We start from the raw sequence: 19607 nt of genomic DNA on the forward strand, positions 1-19607 counted from the left end.
GCCGGGCTTCTCCTTGCCTCAGATCAAGGAAACCGGAGGAGCCACAGCTGGTTCTGCCCTGCTCCCCTGACCCTGTTCTATGGTGGGACCCCAGCACCCCACCCCCAACCTCCCGCGACTCTGTTTCTTGGTGGGGAGCACATGAGATGTCGCTAAGGTGTCCTGCCAACCACTGGACAGTAGGATCCCGATTCCCACAGTCCAAAGGCCAAGGGTGTGTGCCGAGGCCTGGCGTTCATTCAGCAGACCTTGCCTTCACTGGAGAGGAGGACCCAGAGGGTCTGTGCACAAACCCCGCACTGTCGGTACCTTAGCGCGTCGGGGGCAAGACAGGCAAAAGCCGTCTATCTGCCCGCATTGGCTTCCAGGATGACTTCTTTTCTTTTAATTAAAAAAAAATTTTTTTTTAAAGATTTTACCGCATCGGGCTCTCTGCTTGGCGGGAAGCCTGCTTCTCCCTCTCCCACTCCCCCTGCTTGTGTTCCCTCTCTCGCTGTGTCTCTCTCTGTCAAATACATAAATAAAATCCTTAAAAAATTAAAAATTAAAAAATAAAGATTTTATCTATTTATTGGAGAGAGCACACCAGTGGCAAGGGGAGGGGGAGGGGCAGAAGGAGTCTGACCGTGACTTGACCAAGATCATGCCCTGCTGGGGCGCCCGGGCGGCTCCGTGGGTCAAGCCTCTGCCTTCGGCTCAGGTCATGATCTCAGGGTCCTGGGATCGAGCCCCGCGTCGGGCTCTCTGCTCGGCGGGGAGCCTGCTTCCTCCTCTCTCTCTCTGCCTGCCTCTCTGCCTGCTTGTGATCTCTCTTTGTCAAATAAATAAATAAAATCTTAAAAAAAAAAAAAAGATCATGACCTGAGCTGAAGGCAGGCACTTAACCCACTGGGCCCCCCAGAGGCCCCCCAGGCTGACTTCTGAGAGGCGCCCACCTGCGTGCAGGACCCACAGGGCGGAGGTATCGATGTTATTGTTCGTACTTAATTCTGGAAGTCCAAAGCCAGAGAGCTGGGCGTTCCCAGCCCTCTCCGGTGAGAACACCTCCCTCTGCGGAAGCCAGCAGTCAGTGTGTTCCAGACACCCGCCCGACACCGCCCCTCCTCTTGGAATCGCCAGGCTCAGGGATCAGGAATTGCGCTGCTTCAGGCTTCCAAGGCTGAGCACTTTTTTTGTTTAATTGGTTCGCAAACTGAAGCCAGGGGCCCGCCTTCCTCCTCCTCCCTGGGCCTGCAAACTCATCCTACCAGGGGCTCCTCGGACTGGAGAGCCTGGGGCAGGGCCCGCCAGTCCTCTCCAGCCTCTGGCCTGCTCGCTCCCTGGTAGACGGTCCGCTGTCCGCGCCGGAAGGGTGGGGCGGGAGAGGCTCTGAGGTTCCGAGGGACACACCTGAGAAGACTTTGGCCACTGCGTCCCAAGGAACGAACCCATCAGGTCTCAGGGGACAGCCACAGTGGGAGGTGGACGGGACAGGTGACCTGGTTGCTGGGAGTCCCTCACTCTCTGGCAGGAGCTTGTGGCCCCTGAAATCTCTCAGTGGGTGCCCGAGGATATGCCCAGAGGGGGGAGCCCGGATGAGTGGGGGTCGGGGGGCTTCTAAGGATACACTTGGCATCACCTGTCACCCGAGAGTAAGTGTGAACTCTTGGCCGAACTTGAGAGCCTCCATTTACACACTTGCACCGTCCGCAAAGACACGATATTCTCTGATTAAAACTGGGCGCTGAAAGCCGGAGCCGGCCGGACAGTTGCGCGCGGCCTCTTCCTGGGTGTTGAGGGCTCTAGGAGCTCTGCTTCCAGGGGCGTCCCTGTTCCTGGGGTGAGGGCCCAGGGCAAGGGAAGAGGGAAACTCACTGGTCCCAGGAGGTATCCCAAAGATGGGGGCCCTGCTCCTCTGTGGGCTGCTGGCTTCAGCACAGGGACAAGCCAGGGAGCCTCTCTAGGAACCCAGTCCCACACCTCAGTGAGGGCTGGTCCAGGAGTTTGCCGTCAGAGCTGGGGACACTCCTTCCAATCCAGGACAGCCCTCCCCCCACTTCAAACACCCCAGCCGGTGGTGCTGTGCCCAGGCCTTTAACCCCTTGCATACCGTGGCAGGTCCCCAAGATCCCTGGGTCCCCTGACCTCAGCACTCCCTGAACAGAGAGTGGCCACTGGACTCAGGCCCACATGGAAACAGGTGGAGGAAGCTAAGCTGGGGTGACCCGGAGACTCTGTGGGCACCGTCCCCCTCACTCCAGCGGGTCGGGGACAGCTGAGGGGGGAGAAAGAGAGCATCCCAGGGAAGGCCCACAGCTGGAAACCTACTTGACAGCAGGGTCCTCCTAGAGCCAGTCCAGGTGGGGGGCGGGGGAGGGCCGATTACCAGGCCCTGGCAGGGAGCCTGGAGGGCGGGGTGTGTGTGGGCTCCCCTACCCCCATCCCATCCCAGCTTCTGGGGGCTGAGTCCCCTCACCGCTCCCCTGGCAGAGGAGGTCCTGACCTTAGGGCCCTCCCCGCCCTCCTCCTCTCGGGGCCCTGTGGCCTGGTGGTCAAGGACCTGGCTGGCTCTGCCAGCTCCGAGCCAGGGCCTCACAGGGAAGCCGGCAGCCTGTCTCCCTGTCTGTAAAGTGGGGGCCTGGAGTGACATGTGTGCCCGCAGTGGGACAGGAATGCTGCACCCACAGCCCTCGTGCAGGTGACATGGCAGCGGCCACTCGCCGTGGTTCCCGGACAAGCCCTGCTCCGGGTCCTGAGCAGGGACACCAGAGGACTGAGTTAGACGACCCCTGGTGGGCGGACCTGGCCCCAGAATTCAGATGGGACAGCTGCCACCACACGTGAAAACCCTGCCCTTTCCCGGGGCCAGGCCCCAAACCACAGGAGCCCCAAGGGCTCTTCCTCGCTTCACAAGAACACAAGGGGACCCCGCCTCATTTTATGGGTGGGGGTCCTTGCGGACCCTCCCCTCGAACCACCTGCATCCAGATGACACAGACTCTGAGGCGGGCAGCATTCTGGGCTGTCACAGGATAAGTCCCAGAGAACCCAGGGGTCCTGATGGCTTCTTGGGAATTCCTCCACCTGGTCCCCGCAGACTTTCTACAGGGGGAGTCCCAGGGCCTAGTCTGTGAAGTGCGTGGAAATCTGGACCCCTGGCTCCTCCTGGCACCGGGGTGGGGTGTGGGGGAGCCGCTACCAGCTGGAGGTCTGGCCTACGTGGAGGATGGAGGGGGGTTTGCCGGGGTGGGAGGGTCTGGGACAAGACGGCTGGGTCCCCCATCTGTACTGCCTGCAGGTCACACCTCCCCCGGTGGTCTCCATGAGGGTGGAGGGGTGCCGTCTGCTGGTCGTCTCCCATTAGATTTCTTCCAGAAGCTCAGAGGGCTCAAGCCAGGGCCAGCTATCCCTGCTACGTCTGCCCACAGGTCCCCCGGGCTGTGCCAGCCTCCAGCCCGAGCCTCCCGTTCCATCCTGACTGCAGGAAGCCTGATCTCTCCAGAGGAAGCGCCTGGCTTTGGCCTTTGTTCAAGGGGCCTGTGGCAACAGCTGCCTTCTCAATGCTTCTCTTGTCATCTGCGTCAGACCTGGGTGCCCCCCGCCCCCCGCTTCCTCCTCCATCCCAGAAGTGCCGTCGTTCTCCCTGAAGACCGCCCCAGCTGGAGGGAAAGGATTACCACCTGGGGCTCGGGCTAGGAAGAAGGCTCCTGTGGCACCTTCCAGAGTTAGGTACCCTATCCCGGGTTCTACCCTGTCCTCTAAACCGCAGCGCCTCCTACTGTAGGTGAACGCCTGTTTCCGACGGGGACCACGCGGACAGAGGAGTGTGTCCCCTCCTCCGAAGACCAGTGTTCCAGTCCTCGGACAGAGGAGTGTGTCCCCTCCTCCGAAGACCAGTGTTCCAGTCCTCGGGAGCAAGACGATCACTGTCCGGCCAGCCCCGTGCTTCCTCCCTGCCCTTGTTCTCAACCTCAAGCTTCTGACCTATTAATTTCCCCCACTCTGCAAAGCACCAGTCTCCCCCAGAACACAACGAACAAGAGCAAACGTATCGTCCTCGCCCTCTGACCTGGCCAGTCCTGGTGGGGTGTCCGAGCCGCAGTCCCTGAAGGAGGGAGGTGAGCTGGCGGAGGGCTACTCCACTGGGAGCCTCCCTTTGTCTCCATGTCCTTTTCATCCTTCCTGGGGCCCGGGTTCTGCGTGCTGGGCCCAGGAAAGGTTAAACCGGTTGGGCAGTCTCTCCCCCCTCAACCCCCAACAGCATCTAAACTGGGCAACTTGGTGGCAGGAACAAAGCCGGTGTTTGTTGGGTTTCCCTCCTGCCTGGGAGGCTGTTCTCGGACCACGGCATTCCTGGCTCGGACCGAGGCAACTCAGAGAGGCTGCTCCGGCAGCCAGAACCACGGCCTTGCCACAGGCCGTGATGAGGGCACAGCTAGGGCTGCAGGTATGCGGAACTAAAATGAATTCAAGAGAAGCTAGTTCTTGGGGTGCCTGGCTGGCTCAGTCGGGGAGCACGCAACTGCTGATCTCGGGGTCATGAGTTCGAGCCGCAACTTGGGTGCAGAGATTAAATAAACAATTTAAAGGAAAAAAGAAAAGCTAGTTGTTAAACAGAGAAAGTGCTAGAACCAGGTGTCAAGAGGTAGTCCTTTCAAGGTCAGTGAACAAATCAAGACCAGAAGGTCTCACAGGGCATCGATGACCTTCCTCTCACCCTGCGTCCTCTCGCCGTGGAGAGATCGCAGGCAAGGACGGGTCAGGGTGAGGGCAGTGGTGCGGCCAAAGCGGAGAAGGGAGGGAGGGACGCAGGCAAGGGCATCGGGGGGCAGACGCCCGCACAGACAGAACCCCAGGCCTACAGCGAGCAGGCGGGAGGTCCGCTCACTTGCCCAGGAGCCGGGGTGCCCAGTGGTGACGAGGAGGCAGACGAGTCAGCGTGGCACGTTTTTATTAGAAAACCCCACTTGGTCAGCGTCCCCCCCCGACCCAGAACAGAGACTGGGTAGCCTCAGAGTGTCCCTCAGCCTTCGTCCGATCTTCCTGCCTCTTCCAAGAGGGGCGGATAGGGGAAGGGGGTCGAGTTAGTCTCCAGGGTGCCCCCTCCTGCGCCCCTCAGAGTTCACACTGCGGCCCACAGGGGCACTGAGGGCCCTCAAGGCTCCCTGCCCGAGGCGTTCCCGCCATATGGCGTTGGGGTCAACGAGGAGGCTTTCACAGACCCGAGGCCTGGTGCTTCACTCTGGTTGAGAGCAGGCAGGATCCAGAAGGTGGCAGGGCTGGGGGACAAGAGACCGCACTCGAGAGACCCTCCGGCGTCTGGAAAGCCCCCAGACCTCCTGGGCAGGGCGGCCCGAGGAAGGCTCTCAGTTCTTCTTGGTCTTGGGAGTGTCGTATTTCCTCTTGCTGGAGTACCACAGCAGCAGGGGGACGCCGATGGAGGGCAGCGTCATGACCCCGAAGGCTGCCCAGTCCAGCTGTGGAGGACGACAGAGGCCCCTGTTTACAAGTCTGGGCGAGGCCATGGCAGGTCCGGGAAGGAGAAAAGCAGCAGGAGAGGGAGCGGTGCGGCCCGCCCGTTGGGCAGAGCCCGGCAGAGGCGCCTCCGACTGCTCCTGACAGGAAGGGCTCTCTCCAGACAGACCTATCTTCCAAGCTATGGAGCCCCAGGCCCTGCCTGACCCGACCCAGAATGGACAAGAAGCTTCTCTAGACCACTAGTGCTCCCACTCAACCTTCCCAGTGCTCTGCAACTCTGGGAGTCTACACACTTGTTCTTGTAAACCTCAAAACAGATCCAAGACTCCAAGATGGGCCTGGACTCAAGGCCGCACAGAGAAAAGGGCAGTTTTTTGGTTCTAGTCACGGTCATCTCACGGCCAAGAATCTCTAATCGCGGCTAAGAGAGGACACTCGGGGGTGGCTGTGTCACACCTGAGAAAGCAGGTGTGACAAGAACCAACCAAACGCTCTTCTAAGGAGACCAGGAGGTCCCACAACCGAAAGGGACCCAGGGAAAGAGGGAGAGGACAGCGCGGAGCTTACAAAATGCGGGGAGAACCTCCTATCAAACTCGCGCTGGGCCAGGATTCCTCCCTGTCCGGGGGCGCTGGTGAAGCCGATCTGAAAGAAGACAGGACGGGCATCAGGGCAAATCCCTGGGGATCAGGGCACGGAGATCGCAGACAATCATACTTTCCAGTCAAGGAGGCCATCAGGGCTTGAAAAACTTCTGTGCAGTCAGCAAACGCTTGCTGAGACTGAGCGGGACAGAGCCAAGGGGTGTAGAAGCAGAAGACAGAAAGGAGGGCATGCAGCCCACACCTGGGCCTTGAGAGGAGGGTCCCTTCCAACAGAGAGAGAATGAGGAGGAGAGAGGGCGGGGTGGGCGGAATGTGCCAGAAGGCTGGGGGCAGAGACCAGCTACGCCACTACAGCGTCTGCGGCAGGAGCGGTCCAAGCCAGGGGACTGCGGACGCGGCGGAGGCTGGGAAGGAGCCGAGAGGACACGGCAGTGGGGCGGGAGGGGCCCAGGCGACCCGCGACCGCCCACCGCACAGCAAGCAGCGCCGTCCAGGTTAAAAGTAGACCGAGCAGACCGAGGGCGCGAGGCTGCGGTTCTCCTCTCCCGCCGTCTCAACTGCCTCATTCTGGAGCTTCACAGTTCGAAACCGCCTGCTCCCTTCCCCAGGGCTGTCTTACCATTGAGAGCGCGGCGGCCGTCTTGGCCAGTCTCTGCAAGTTTCTAAAGGCAGATCTAGGCCGTCCGGCTAAGGTTTGGGCAACTTACCACGACGGGCCCGTCCTCCTGGGCCAGGTAGGTCACGGTGGCCGAGGTAAAGTTGAAATAGCCGGCCTTGAGCGGGCGCAGGACCACGGTGTGGGAGACGTTGCTAGCGCTGGCCCGACCGTCAAGGAAGCAAGGAGAGGCAGCGAAGCTGGCGAGACGTCCTTTCACCGTGGAGGCCGGACGTGCCGTCCACAGGACGGGGGGCCCACACGGGGACTTCGTGCCTGCAATCCTCCGTGGGAGTGATCAGCACAGACCGTTCTCTAGGCCTGAAACGCGGGGTGTGACAGGACGTCGTCCCAGCCCAGCGCAAGGGGGCTCCGAGACACACAATGCGCAGGTTCAAGCTGGACTCGGTCCCGGGGTTTCTGGAGTCAGCGTTCAAAGCAACACATACGACTGGAAAAGTCATTTTCACAAAAATTCTTTCACTGACTAACTGAGGGAGGACTGAAAATACAAAACAAAACAAACGAACAAAAAAAAAGAGGGGCACCTGAGTGGCTCAGTTGTTAACCCTCTGCCTTCAGCTCAGGTCATGATTCCAGGGTCCTGGGATCGAGCCCCGCATCAGGCTCCCTGCTGGGCAGGGAGTCTGCTTCTCCCTCTCCCACTCCCCCTGCTTGTGTTCCCTCCCTCACTGTGTTTCCCTCTCAAACAAATCAATAAAATCTTAAAAAAAAAAAAAGAAAGAAAGAACGCTTACCCTCACCAGAAAATCTAAATACTTTCATTCACGGGGGAAGAGTTTTATCTAATCCCACTTGGAAACTAACTGGTGGAGGCCAGAAAGAGACCCACTGGGCAAGAAGCATCTTCAGGAGGCCCCCTGGGGCTCCGTGCTAGCTCTCAACTGACCTTCTCCTAAAAGCAGCTTAAATACCCTCGTCCAGCCACAAACCGTCTCCTAAATGCCCACCTGTTCCCCAGAGAGTGTGCTGTAGCACCTTATAACCGGACCTCGAGGACCCTCCTTCCCCAGGTCTCCCCTTGATCACACTCCATTTTCTATTGTCCCGTCTCTTCAGGAGAGGTGACAGAACGGCCACCCGCAGCCAGACTACGTGAAATGACCTTGCTGTTTGGCTGGCAATGTGTCCTGGTCTTCCCCAACACCAGCCTTCACCACCCAGCGTCAAGGATACGGGGCAATCCGGTCCCATTTGACACTGAGCATTCCGGAGACGATGCCAAAGTCCTCGGGAGGGAAGGAATCGTCAGATAACTCCACGTCCAACGCAGCGCTGCGCAACGGAGGGACAAGAGAGCTTAGTAAGCAACGGACCCAGAAGTACAGTAACCGGCAACTGGCGGCGCCCCGCTGGCTCAGTTGCGGGAGCACAGGACTCTTGATCTTGGGGTTCTGAGTTCGAGCCCCTTGCTGGGTGGAGAGATGACTTAACAATAAACTCTTGGGGCGCCTGGGGGGCGCCGTCGTTAAGCGTCTGCCTTCAGCTTGGGTCCTGATCCCCGAGTCCTGGGATCAAGCCCCGCATCCCGAATCGGGCTCCCTGCCCGGCGGGAAGCCTACTTTTCCCTTTCCCACTCCCCTTCCTTGTGTTCCCTCTCTCACTTTCTCTCTCTGTCAAATAAATAAAATCTTTAAAAAAAAATAATCATCGGGGCACCTGGGTGGCTCAGTGGGTTAAAGCCTCTGCCTTCAGCTCAGGTCATGATCCCAGGGTCCTGGGATCGAGCCCCGCATCGGGCTCTCTGCTCAGCGGGGAGCCTGCTTCCTCCTCTCTCTCTGCCTGCCTCTCTGCCTACTTGTGATCTCTGTCTGTCAAATAAATAAATAAAATCTAAAAAAAGTAATCATCGATTGAATCTGCCTACTTGCCCTAAAAATCAGAACTACAAAAGCCAGGTATGAGTCACACAGTAAGCTGGGTTTGGAGAATCCGGGTCACGGACTGGATTCCCTGGCTGAGAAGCACCACGGAATGGGCCCACCTTCTCTCTTGTCCCACTCTCTGTGTGTACGTGTGTCACATGCACAGAGGGGACGAGGAGCAGGACACACGTGGAAGAGAGAATGGAAGCAAATAACAGTTTAAGAAGGCAACACACGTGCTTACAGGGTAATGGCAGGGAGGAAGCCGAACCCTGCAAGCCCGAGGCAGGGAAGGACAGGGCGCCTCCTCCGCTCCGCTCCCCACTGCACGCTTGTCCTTCCCTCCTCCCCACCTGAGCCACTCTCCCAGCTCCCACAAGTGGGAGAGGTTTCTGGGAGCTTGGGCGAATTGGGTCCAGCAGCGTTCACTTGATGCGGACATCTGTCGCTGCAGGTCCCCCACAGGTGTCCGCCCGCTGGGAAGGAGGAGGGCCCGCCTGCAGCCCCCGACCCCCTCACCTGGAGCCGACATTGTAGATGTTGTACTGCAAGGTCAGGTCTCGCCCCTCCACGGCGTATCTGTTCAGCAGCGACTTGGAGGCCAGCAGCCGCGCTCCTTCCTCCGCATGACTGACAGCACAGAGGACCAACACCACGGACGCCAGCAGCCTCATCTTGGCGGGAAAACGCCCGTGGGCGGTCAGCCCCAGCACGGAAGCGCACCGCAGTCCTCCTGGCAGCCCCTTACCAAGTCTAGCAAAGCGGCAGCCCCTTCCCCATCAGCCAGCAGGGCTGAGCCACACGCCGGGATCGCCCACCTCTCAACCCCACCGCCCTTTTGCCGTCGGCGGGTGGGGGGTGCCGGGGACCCCCGCACAGGCGTCCTCCGCCCAGCCCCACGGGGTGCTCCCCACGCCCCTGACCGGGCCCCCACCTCCCTTCCGTGGGTCCCTTCGGGTTAGGGTTCCCCCGCCACTGCGTCCCTCCCGTCCCCGCCGCGGCTGAGAAACCCCTCCGCCGCCGGCCACCGCGCGGACCCGAGAGGCGCCCCGCCCGCACCCCCAGGGCTCCGCACTCACCGTGCGCATCCCACAGGCCTTTCCGGGAGCCACCAAGACCGGAAGAGAGCGTCAGCAGCCCAAAGGCCGGAAGTGAGCTCGGGCCGGAAATCTCGGTGCTTCGCGCGATGCCTCCTGGGAATTGTAGTTCCGGGCCAGGCCCCGCCTCTAACTCTGCGGCGCCCTCCTGCGCGGGGGACCCGAGCGGGCCTGCGCCACCGCGCGCGGCCGCCCCGGGGCAGGTGCCCTGCGGCTGGGTCCGCGGTCTGCTGCGTCGCGGGCGCCGGCGAACCTCGAACCAGGGGAGGCTCCTCCCCCCAGGGCTACCGGCATCCTTTCTGCTTCCCGGAGACGGACGTGGTCCTCCCTGCACCCCGGAAGTCGCCGGGCCCCGAGCTTCTCGAGCCTTCGAGGGCCGGGAAGGGCAATGGTGGCCTCGCCGCGCTCGCCGAGAGCCCCGCGGCCGTGTTCTCGCAGGGCGCGCGCGTCTGGGCTCCTCCGGGCAGACCCCGCAGGCCGCGCTCCGGGGGAGGGTGTCCGGGCCTCCGCGTCGGGAACCCGGGGCTCCGGGCTGCCGCTGGCGCGCACCCTCATGGCGGTCACTTCTGTCCCGGTGCTCGGGTCTATGACGAGACCCGGCAGTACCGGGCGTGCAGGTCGCGGACGGTGCCGGGTGCGGCCGACCACAGCGCTACCCGGTCTGGGTCTGCGGGCGGCGCGTCTGCCCTCGGGACGCCATTCTTGCGCCCGCGCTGCCCCGGGTCCGGAGGGGGACGGAGGAGCCTCCTTGCTGGGGCTTCACGAGAAACGCGCGTTTTCTGCCTTCGTTCGGGCGAACTCTGCGTTCCGCTCCCCAGCCTTGTGCCGTCCCACCCCCCGCAGGCTGCCCCGGCTTTGCCGGACCCCGTCGCTCCTTCCGGCGCCGGCCTTGAGCTTCCTTCCATTGGTCTCCGTCTTCGTGAGGACACGCTGTTTCCCCCTGCACGCAGCCCTCCGTCCTGCAGTGCTGCTGCGCGCAAAGGAGTTGCTCCCGAAGTCCCCCGGGCCGCCGGGGGCTCCGTGGGTTAAGCCTCTGCCTTCGGCCCAGGTCATGATTCCAGCGTCTTGGGATTGAGTCCCACCTCGGGCTCCTTGCTTGGAGGGGAGCCTGCTTCTCCCTCTGCCTCTGCCTGCCATTCCGCCTGCCTGTGCTCACTCTTTCGCTCTCTCGCTCTCTCTCACAAATAAACAAATAAAGTCTTAAAAAAAAAATCCTTGTTGATTGAGGAACTTTTTTTTTTTTTTTTCCTTTTCAAAGCATTGTTTTCATGGCAACTTCTCCAGGCTTGGAGAAATACCAAGTGTGGATGTCCTTGTTTCTCGGACTCAGCTGCACACAAAAGGAATATATTTTCAGCGCACGCCGTGGACACTCCCTACCAATAGCCACTCTGGATCCAGGAAAGAAATGTCTCCATCCTTACTTTGCTTATTTATACACTGACCCTTCTGCCTCTGCCCCTTCTCGTTGAGTCCCTTGTTCATGCATGGATCTACTGAGCCTCCGTTTTGGGGGGCACCTGTCATGTATCAAGAGCTGCAATAGTTACTGTGGGAGACACAGAGACAGGGTATGGTATGCCCTCAAGAAGCTTAGAACCTAGCAATGGGGTCAGATAGCCCCATGACTAGTGTGAAAAGGTGAATGGAATGTCAGGTAGGATTTGACAAACACATGCACGCACATGTGCACGCACATGCACACACATACACACACCACTGCTTCACATTGTTCATGGAATCATATCACTTTGACAACCGAGATACTGTCATCCCGACCCCTCTCTCCTTTAGCCAAACAAACCATTTCTTCTTGCCCACTTTCTCACTTTCAGACTCTTGATCAGTGTGAGTTATTGGGACAAAAAGCAATTGTTCTCATTGACTTCTTAATGTCACCAGCCCCATGCTAGTTTCCAAGAGAACAAGCACGTAGAAGATGCACTTGACTCGGAAGGGGGGGGGGGCTGCCAGGGATGGGGGACAGATAAACACACTCATTACACTGCTCTAAGTGGTTTTCTTAAAAAAGATTTTATTTATTTGAAAGAGAGAGATCACAAGCAGGCAGAGAGGCAGACAGAGAGAGAGGGGGAAGCAGGCTCTCTGCTGAGCAGAGAGCCCGATGCGGGGCTCAATCCCAGGACCCTGAGATCATGACCCGAGCCAAAGGCAGAGGCTTAACCCACGGAGCCCCCCAGGCACCCCTGTACTAAGTGTACTGAAAAAGATTAGTATGGGGCTTCCAAGACCTGGTCTACCTTCACATTCTCTTCATTGTGTCTTTTCCCTAAATAAGGATTCTTCATTTTAATTATAATGTTCTCTAAAACACACAGTTCATCCTGCCTGTGAAAGTCTGCCTCTTGGTGCTTTGGGCCCACATGTGGACGGCGGACGTTCGGGAAAGAAATAGACACCAGAGTTAGGACAGAACATGTCACCTACGTCCCCTACCGATAGTGGCGAACACGGTTCACTAAAGGGACCTATATCCAAGTGAGGCTGCTTCGCAAACCCCTTGGAATTATAGACAGCTTTTTCCTTTACTTCTCTAGAACCAGAGAAAACCTTGGAAAATGCTGGGCTAACAGACCAGTTCACTCCTGACACCCTGCCACACCCGTGCGGATGGGAGAGTCTCGGACGGGGCCGGGCCGGTGAAGACACACCATCTCTGTGTACATTCTCCCTCTTAGAATCTGCTCCGGCTAGAGGAGAGGTTTCACAACCAGTTGTAACAGAAATGTTTCTGCTGAAAGACTCCCAAACAAATACAGTTCCTTCCTGCCACCTCAGAGGAACCGCAGACCAAGAGATTGGGCAGAACCTTGTTAGGCGCGTAGGGAACCGTGTGCCAGAGGCCAGGCGCGTGGGGCCCGTGTGAGCCGCTTGCTGCTTTCCTGCCCTGTTCCCCCTGATGGTCAGGATGGAGCCCACGCTGCCCACTGACCTCTCTTTCGGGATCGGAAACAAGAAAGAAACCAAGATAGTGTGTGGCTAAGCTGAGAAGGAAATGGCCAACTGTTTTTTGGCCGGTGGCCTGACAGGCACCCGGAAAGAGCCTCACTGCCAGGTGGAGGCGGCTCTGAGGGGCACAAGCTAGTGGGCGGGGCGTTCCGACGGTGGTTATGGATTAACTCGGAGCCACGCCACTCCTCGAGAAACGTCCGGAGGGGCGCCCGGGTGGCTCAGTGGGTTAAGCCTCTGCCTTCAGCTCAGGTCATGGACTCAGGGTCCTGGGATGGAGCCCCTGCATCAGGCTCTCTGCTTGGCGGGGAGCCTGCTTCCTCCTCTCTCTGTCTGCCTCTCTGCTTACTTGTGATCTCTCTCTGTCAAATAAATAAATAAAATCTTAAAAAAAAAAAAAAAGCATCCAGAATCACAGGATGACAGCAATGTTTAACTTTTTCTTTTTTAGAGTCTTTTTTCTTTTTTATTGCGGGAAATATATATCGAACACGGGAAGTACCATTTAACCATTTAGAGGCTAGAGTTCAGTAGCATGAAGGACGTCCCCATTGTTCGTTGTCAGCCATCTCTCTCCAGAAAGTTTTCAACTTCGTGAGCTGAAACTCCATACCCACCAAGTAGGAATGCCCGTTCCTGTCTCCTGCCCCAGCCCTGGCAACCACTACTCTACTTCCTGTTTCTATGAATTTGATTACTTTAGGTACTTCCTGTCAGTGGAATCATGCAATGAACTCGTTTTATTTTACACAAATAATTCAGGCTTATATTCTCAGTGAAACAAAATCAAATACTGAAATAGTGAGTCTAAATGTCTGGATGCAAATTTCGATGCCCAGGAACTGCTGGCTGCTGCTTCGCTCTTCTGGAACCAAGCGGCATTTCTGTGTCCAGCCCTTTCTCCACAGACTAGCAACAACTTGATCTCTGTTAATGCACGGACTCTTGGTCACTTTCTCCAGAGCCACCTCTACTTTTTGGAAGGACTCCTGACGTGCCAGCCGCATGGTGATTCGTGATCAACACTTTTTTTTTCTCTCTTAACTATGGGAAGTCCTTAGGAATCATCAGGAGAGTATATTTTAAAGATGTTATTTATTTATTTTATTTTTAAAAAGTATACCTTTCTTTGCCATCTAGTGTTTTATTTATTTTTTAAAGGATTTTATTTATTTATTTAACAGAGAGAGAGCACAAGCAGAGGGAGCAGAGGCAGAGAGAGAAGCAGGCTCTCCACTGAGCAGGGAGCTCAATGCGGGACGCGATCCCGGGACCCTGAGATCATTACTTGAGCCGAAGGCAGACACTTATTGAACTAAGCCACCCAGGTGCCCCTTATTTATTTATTTTAGAGGGAGAGAGGCGGGAGAGAGAAAGAGGAAGGGCAGAGGGAGAAGGAGAGAAACTCAAGCAGACTTTGTGCCGAGCGTGGGGCCTGATGTGGGGCCTGATCTCACCACTCTGAGATCATGTCCTGAGCCGAAATCAAGAGTCAGTCTCTTAACCGAATGACCCACCCAGGTGCCCCCTGGTTATCAATACTTTTCCTGTCTGGTATCCATTAAGACATTGATCCTGTGTGTTCTCAGACTACAGGTTCCCTCTGAGCCCAGCCACAGCCCCTCAGCCCTATCCCAGGCTCCCTGGCATAGTCCCCTTCCCCCCTTTCTGTCCCTCTACTTCCCCTCCTCTCCTGAGTCCCGGCGGACTTGGTTGGCCTCTCCAAGCCAATCCCTCCTTCCTTGCTACTCGAGAGCATTCCTCAGATCTACAAACTGGGATGAGCAGAAATTTTGAAGGATGCCTTAGGCCCCCTGCCTGGGCACATCACAGAGCGGGACAAAAACAAGATTTTCTTGTGTCCCATTTGAGGGAGAGGAGAGAGGGAGAGGTGGTTCCGGCTCTTGGCACAGACATCCAAGGGGCCCTTCTAAGTCCTCGGGTCCCTTGAGTATCTCAGACAGACCTGGCACCTGAAATTCCTGGCTACGTCAGCCTCGTCTTGAAGCCCTTGCAGGGTCTGCGCCGTTCTCGGAATCGGACCGCAGTCTGTAGTTAAGCCCAGTCTTCCTTCTACCGGCCCCGGTGGGTCAGGGCCGGGGAGTGAGCATTTCCAGCCTCCTCCTGAGAGAAGCGAAGCAGGAGTGTGTGTGTGCATGGGTGTGCGTGCCCTCTCGGCCCCTCAGAGCAGCCCCCATCCCCGGAACCCCCAGGCCCTGGGCCCCCACCCTCCTGTTGCTATGACAACCGGTTCTGTGAGGACATGGAGATTAGAATTGTGAGTGTGCGATGGGCAGGGAGGGGACCCGCGGACTCACCGCATTCGCGCTCCCAGAACTTCATGATCATGAGGAAGAAAGAGAACACGTCTTTATCTTCCACCCTCAAGGTCAGGGGGCAGGCTGGGGCACAGGCAGGGGCAAGGCCCCTGACCCTAGGGTCCTGCTCAGTGTGAGCTGCACCCTCCTGATCCCTCCTCTCCCTCAGGGGACCAAAGAAGCTAGGAGAGCCCCAGGGACGGAAGATCCCTCCTTTAACTCCTGTGCCGGATCCTCGACGTCCGTCCACAGCTTCACGGATGACCTCGGCTACCAAGGGAGCCGGGAGCTGAGCAGCGTGAGTGCCGCCTCCCCGGCACCCCGCCTCCCCTGGGGGCCCACAGCCCGTGCTCCGCCACTGCGCGGCAATGTCCTGCGGCCACCTTCCCTACCTTCTCTGCATCCTTCCAGTCCACATCCGCACTAAGCATGGCTCAAATTACTGCTTCCAGAATAAAAGGCCAACAGTAATCGAAAGCACAGCTTACATATGCCACTCTGGGTAGATGCTATTATTGTCCCGATTTTTCAGATAAAGAAACTGAGGCACGGGCAAGGGACATAACTCTCCCAAGATGACATGGGTCAGAAGCGGAGATGCTCGGTGCCTCGCCGGGTGTCTGACCCCAGGTCCTCCCCCACAAGTGCTTCAATCCCGGACCACCTTTCTACCCCTCCTCCAGGGCTTCCTTGCAACATTTCTGGGCAGGAAACCGGCTGGTGGAGGGACTTAGTGGCCTGTGGGCTGGAGGGGCTCTGTCCGGGGCCGCGGTCGCTGACCCGCAAGTTGCTCATATCTGAAGTGCAGGTTTGCCTAGGAGGAAGGTGCGCATACTCGGAAACCATCACAATCACGGTAGACATATCCGTCCCCCCAAGCAGGAGCAGCCAGGATTTCCAGAGGGGACCCCTCGGGGGGCAGGATCTGCCTTGCAGAATGAGTCTTGTTTAACCACAGCATCTGCATGGGGAGCCTCGAAGCAACCCCGCCTGGGCAGGGGCTGTCTGGGGACTTGCCCACGGTCCCCAAGGGGGAAGGGCAGGCTTCGCTGACCTCCCCTCCGACCTCGGTCCTTCTCTGCCTCACTTGCCCCCCCAGACACCGAGGCCCATGGGTCGCGGGTTGGGTCACACCTCGTTCTCGGATTCCCCAAGGAAGAAGAGCCCGGCCTGGCACCGGCCCGGAGGCAGAAGCGGAGCCTGAGGAAGCACAAGGGGGAGAAGGACGAGCACGAGGAGGACGAGGCCGACAGGGGCCCCCCGCCCCGGAGGTCCCGGAGGTCACGGCAGAAGGAGCGCCCCAGCCCCAGCACCCCGGGGAGCGGCGCCGGCGGCCTTGCGCCCCAGAGCCCGGCCTCCCGCTGGAGCCTGGCGGGCTTGCGCCGCTGTCTGTGCGGCTGCTGCTGCGCTCGCAGGTCGGGGTCCGGGACCCCCAGCCTGACGGCTAGGCCTCACTGGGGCTGTGCCCGGGAGAGGCCCGGCCCAGAGCCGGGAGCCCCAGACGGTCATCCTTTGTAAATAAAGCCCAGTTTACGTTTGAGGATGGCAGGTCCCAGCCCCTTGATTGCGGGTTGTCTCAGATGGACAGACTGGATGGTGGGTGGGTTGATCTGGGGGGACACGCACCCACTTTCTTCCTCCCGTCCCGCGTGTCTCTGGACGCTTGAGCACCCTTTCCAGCTGCATCTGAATTTCCGTCTCTAGGGCGAGGCCTTGGTGGGGGGGGGGGACTGCGGCTTGGAGAAGGGAACCAGCGAAGGGCGAGGCCTGGGGGGGCGTTCTTCAGCCCCCCCACCCCCTCCAGAGCTCGGCTGTCGCCCAGACCCTCAGCTCAAAACAAAGCTTGTGGGCTCCTCACTTAGCAAAAGGTGAGACGGGAACAAAGGCTGCTGGCCCGCCTCATCTGCCAGGAAACCCGCCTGGCCTCCCGCCTCAGTGAGGGGCAGAGGGGCCTCTCCCTCCAGGACCTCCTTCCTGCCCCTGCCCTGCACGGCTGGCTGGGAGGGCAGCCCGCAGGGACATCGCTTGGGCTCCTCCTAACGGTGACCGGTTATCTCGGGCGCTGTGACGTCCTCCACGCTCCTGCCTGTCTGTCGCAGCGGAACTAGAAGGTCCCTCCTCCTCAGGCCCGCGACAACCTCTGCCTCACTCTGCGGCTCCTGTCATCCATGGGCAGACAGCTGGCTGACTTCACGTTTTAGCTCTTGGGAATAATCCTGCTATGAACACAGGTGTACGAACATCTCTTCAAGACCTCACTTTCCATTCCTTTGAGCTTAGACCCAAGTGGAATTTGAGCCATGTGCTAAGTCCATTTTTCGTGTTTTGAGACGCTGCTGCAACCCTGTTTTCCACAACTGCTCTACCATTTCACATTTTCACCAAGAGTACCGACGTCCAGTTTCATCACATCTTCACCAGCACTTCCTGCTGTTGTTTTTTTGTTTGCTTGTTTGTTTTTAAGATTTTATTTATTGGACGGAGAGAAAGACAGAGGGAACACAAGCAGGGGGAGTGGGAGAGGGAGGAGCAGGGAGCCCGAGGCGGGGCCAAAGGCAGACACTTAACCACTGAGCCACCCAGACACCCCGTTTTTGTTTTTGTTTTTTTAAATTATTTCTGAGAGAGAGAGAGAGAGAGAGAGCACGAGTGGGGGAGGGCCAGAGGGAGAAGGAGAAGCAGGCTCCCTGCGGAGCAGTGAGCCTGACTATGGGGCTCTATCCCAGGACCCTGAGATCCTGGTACATGATCTGAGCCAAAGGCTCCCCTAGCCTTCTACATTCTTTTTTTTTTTTTTAATTAATCTTCCTTTTTTTTTTAAATTTATTTATTTGACACAGAGATCACAAGTAGGCAGAGAGGCAGGCAGAGAGAGAGGAGGAAGCAGGCTCTCCGCCGAGCAGAGAGCCCGATGCGGGGCTTGATCCCAGGACCCTGGGACCATGACCTGAGCCGAAGGCAGAGGCTTTAACCCACTGAGCCACTCAGGTGCCCCTCTTTTTTTTTTTAATTTAATTTAATTTTTTTTAATATTTTTTTTTAAATTTATTGACAGAGAGAGATCACAAAGAGGCAGAGAGGCAGGCAGAGAGAGAGGGAGTGAAGCAGGCTTCCTGCTAAGCAGGGAGCCCGATGCGGGGCTCGATCCCAGGACCCTGAGATCATGACGTGAGCTGAAGGCCGAGGCTTTAACCCCCTGAGCCATGCAGGCACCCTCTCTCTTGTCTTAAATAAACTTTTTATTATGAAAAATATTAGATTTATAAAAAAACTTAAAGCAAAGAGGGTTCCTACAGACCCCGGGCCCGGTTCCCCCACCTACGGTAACCCTTTACTGTTACATGTGTTACTGCGATTGCGTGGCTCATGCATTGTTATTAAGTAACATCTGTACTTCATTCAGATTTCTCTAGTTTTTAGCTAATGTCTTCTCTGGGGCTCCCACCCCGGATGCTCCATCACATTTGATGGTCACATCTCCTTAGGCTCCTCACGACCGTTGACAGTTCCTCAGACTCTCCTTGTTTCCGATGACCTTGACATTTCTGAGGAGGACGCAGACGGGACAGCACGGTGTTTTCCTCGTGATTAGACGGGAGTTATGAGTTTTGGGGGAGAAGAGAACAGAGGTCAAATGCTGATTTTATCGCCTTCTGTCATGAGTACATGCTATCAGTGTGATTTCTTGTTGACCTCCACCCCCATGCTGAGGTCACGTCCCCTCTCTAAAGTCATCCGGCCGTGCCCTTTCCCTGCTCTGGAAGGGAGGCCTGTACAGCCCACACCCGAGGAGCGGGCAGTGGGCAGATATGCTCAACCTCCTTTAGGCGGAATATTGACATAAGCTGTTGGGAATTTTTCTGCACACATTTGTCTCTTTTCACCTATTTTTTATTCCATTATTGATGTGTATCAGTAGATTCATGGACATGTACTTTACACTCTGGGTTTCTTTTTTTTTTTTTTTAAGATTTTATTTATTTATTTGACAGAGAGAAATCACAAGCAGGCAGAGAGGCAGGCAGAGAGAGAGGAGGAAGCAGGCTCCCTGCTGAGCAGAAAGCCCGATGTGGGGCTTGAACCCAGGACCTGGGATCATGACCCGAGCTGAAGGCAGCGGCTTAACCCACTGAGCCACCCAGGCGCCCCTACACTCTGGGTTTCAATTCTATGCCGTCACTGGGAGGCCTTCCAGGGGCTCCCGTGTGTCTTCTGCCACGCCCCGGTCGCTGTGGGTCTGCCGGTCCCCCTGGTGTGCTCCCCGCTCATCTAGCAGGTGTCTTGTCCCGGCATCGGCCGTTCCTCTGGGAAACCTGGGGAACTTCCCTGGAGGATGGCGTCAGAGACCAAGACCTGGCCGCCAGGTGCCCAAGACGCCCCCACGTATCACACCTCCTCAGCCCCCTTGCCACAGAGAACCAGGATGCAGGCGGTGCCAACTCACGCCCCCCGGGTGTTTCCCTCTGCGGCTGCATTAAGCTAAACATGAGTTCGCGCTGGTGTCTCACCTCTAATCCATGATGACTCGGGTCCTTCTAGACTCAGCCCCTCACTTGTCTGTAGACTCCCGCTCCCCCCGGGAGCACCGCGCGCCCCAGAGATCCGGCATTTACTTAGGT

The 19607-nt window shown here is 57.7% G+C and overlaps 1 protein-coding gene across 2 annotated transcripts; it reads right to left on the bottom strand.

Annotated features, from left to right (window-relative positions):
• Window positions 1-4913: 4913 nt before the first annotated feature.
• On the bottom strand, window positions 4914-9760 carry LOC111138947 (signal sequence receptor subunit 2). 2 transcript variants are annotated; one of them, XM_022490972.1, is made up of 6 exons: window positions 9683-9760; window positions 9123-9277; window positions 7915-8013; window positions 6770-6878; window positions 6025-6102; window positions 4914-5456 (listed from the first exon to the last, which is right to left on the bottom strand). In XM_022490972.1, exons 1-6 carry the CDS (start codon window positions 9689-9691, stop codon window positions 5346-5348), a joined length of 561 nt encoding a protein of 186 aa, XP_022346680.1. In that variant the 5' UTR covers window positions 9692-9760; the 3' UTR covers window positions 4914-5345. The 2 variants fall into 2 exon arrangements, with proteins under 2 accessions (XP_022346680.1, XP_022346681.1); XM_022490973.1 differs by lacking the exon at window positions 9683-9760 and adding an exon at window positions 9632-9681.
• Window positions 9761-19607: the final 9847 nt, after the last annotated feature.

The sequence above is a fragment of the Enhydra lutris genome, unplaced genomic scaffold (assembly GCF_002288905.1).
Source record: "Enhydra lutris kenyoni isolate GAN:26980312 unplaced genomic scaffold, ASM228890v2 scaffoldscaffold94, whole genome shotgun sequence".
Lineage (NCBI taxonomy): Eukaryota > Metazoa > Chordata > Mammalia > Carnivora > Mustelidae > Enhydra > Enhydra lutris.

Excerpts from the sequence above, each read along its gene's own strand:
- LOC111138947 (XM_022490972.1), bottom strand. Across the intron at positions 8,014-9,122 it reads ATCTACAATGTCGGCTCCAG|CGCTGCGTTGGACGTGGAGT; the intron begins GTGAGGGGGTCG and ends TCCGTTGCGCAG. Across the intron at positions 5,457-6,024 it reads GGAGGTTCTCCCCGCATTTT|CTGGACTGGGCAGCCTTCGG; the intron begins GTAAGCTCCGCG and ends CGTCCTCCACAG.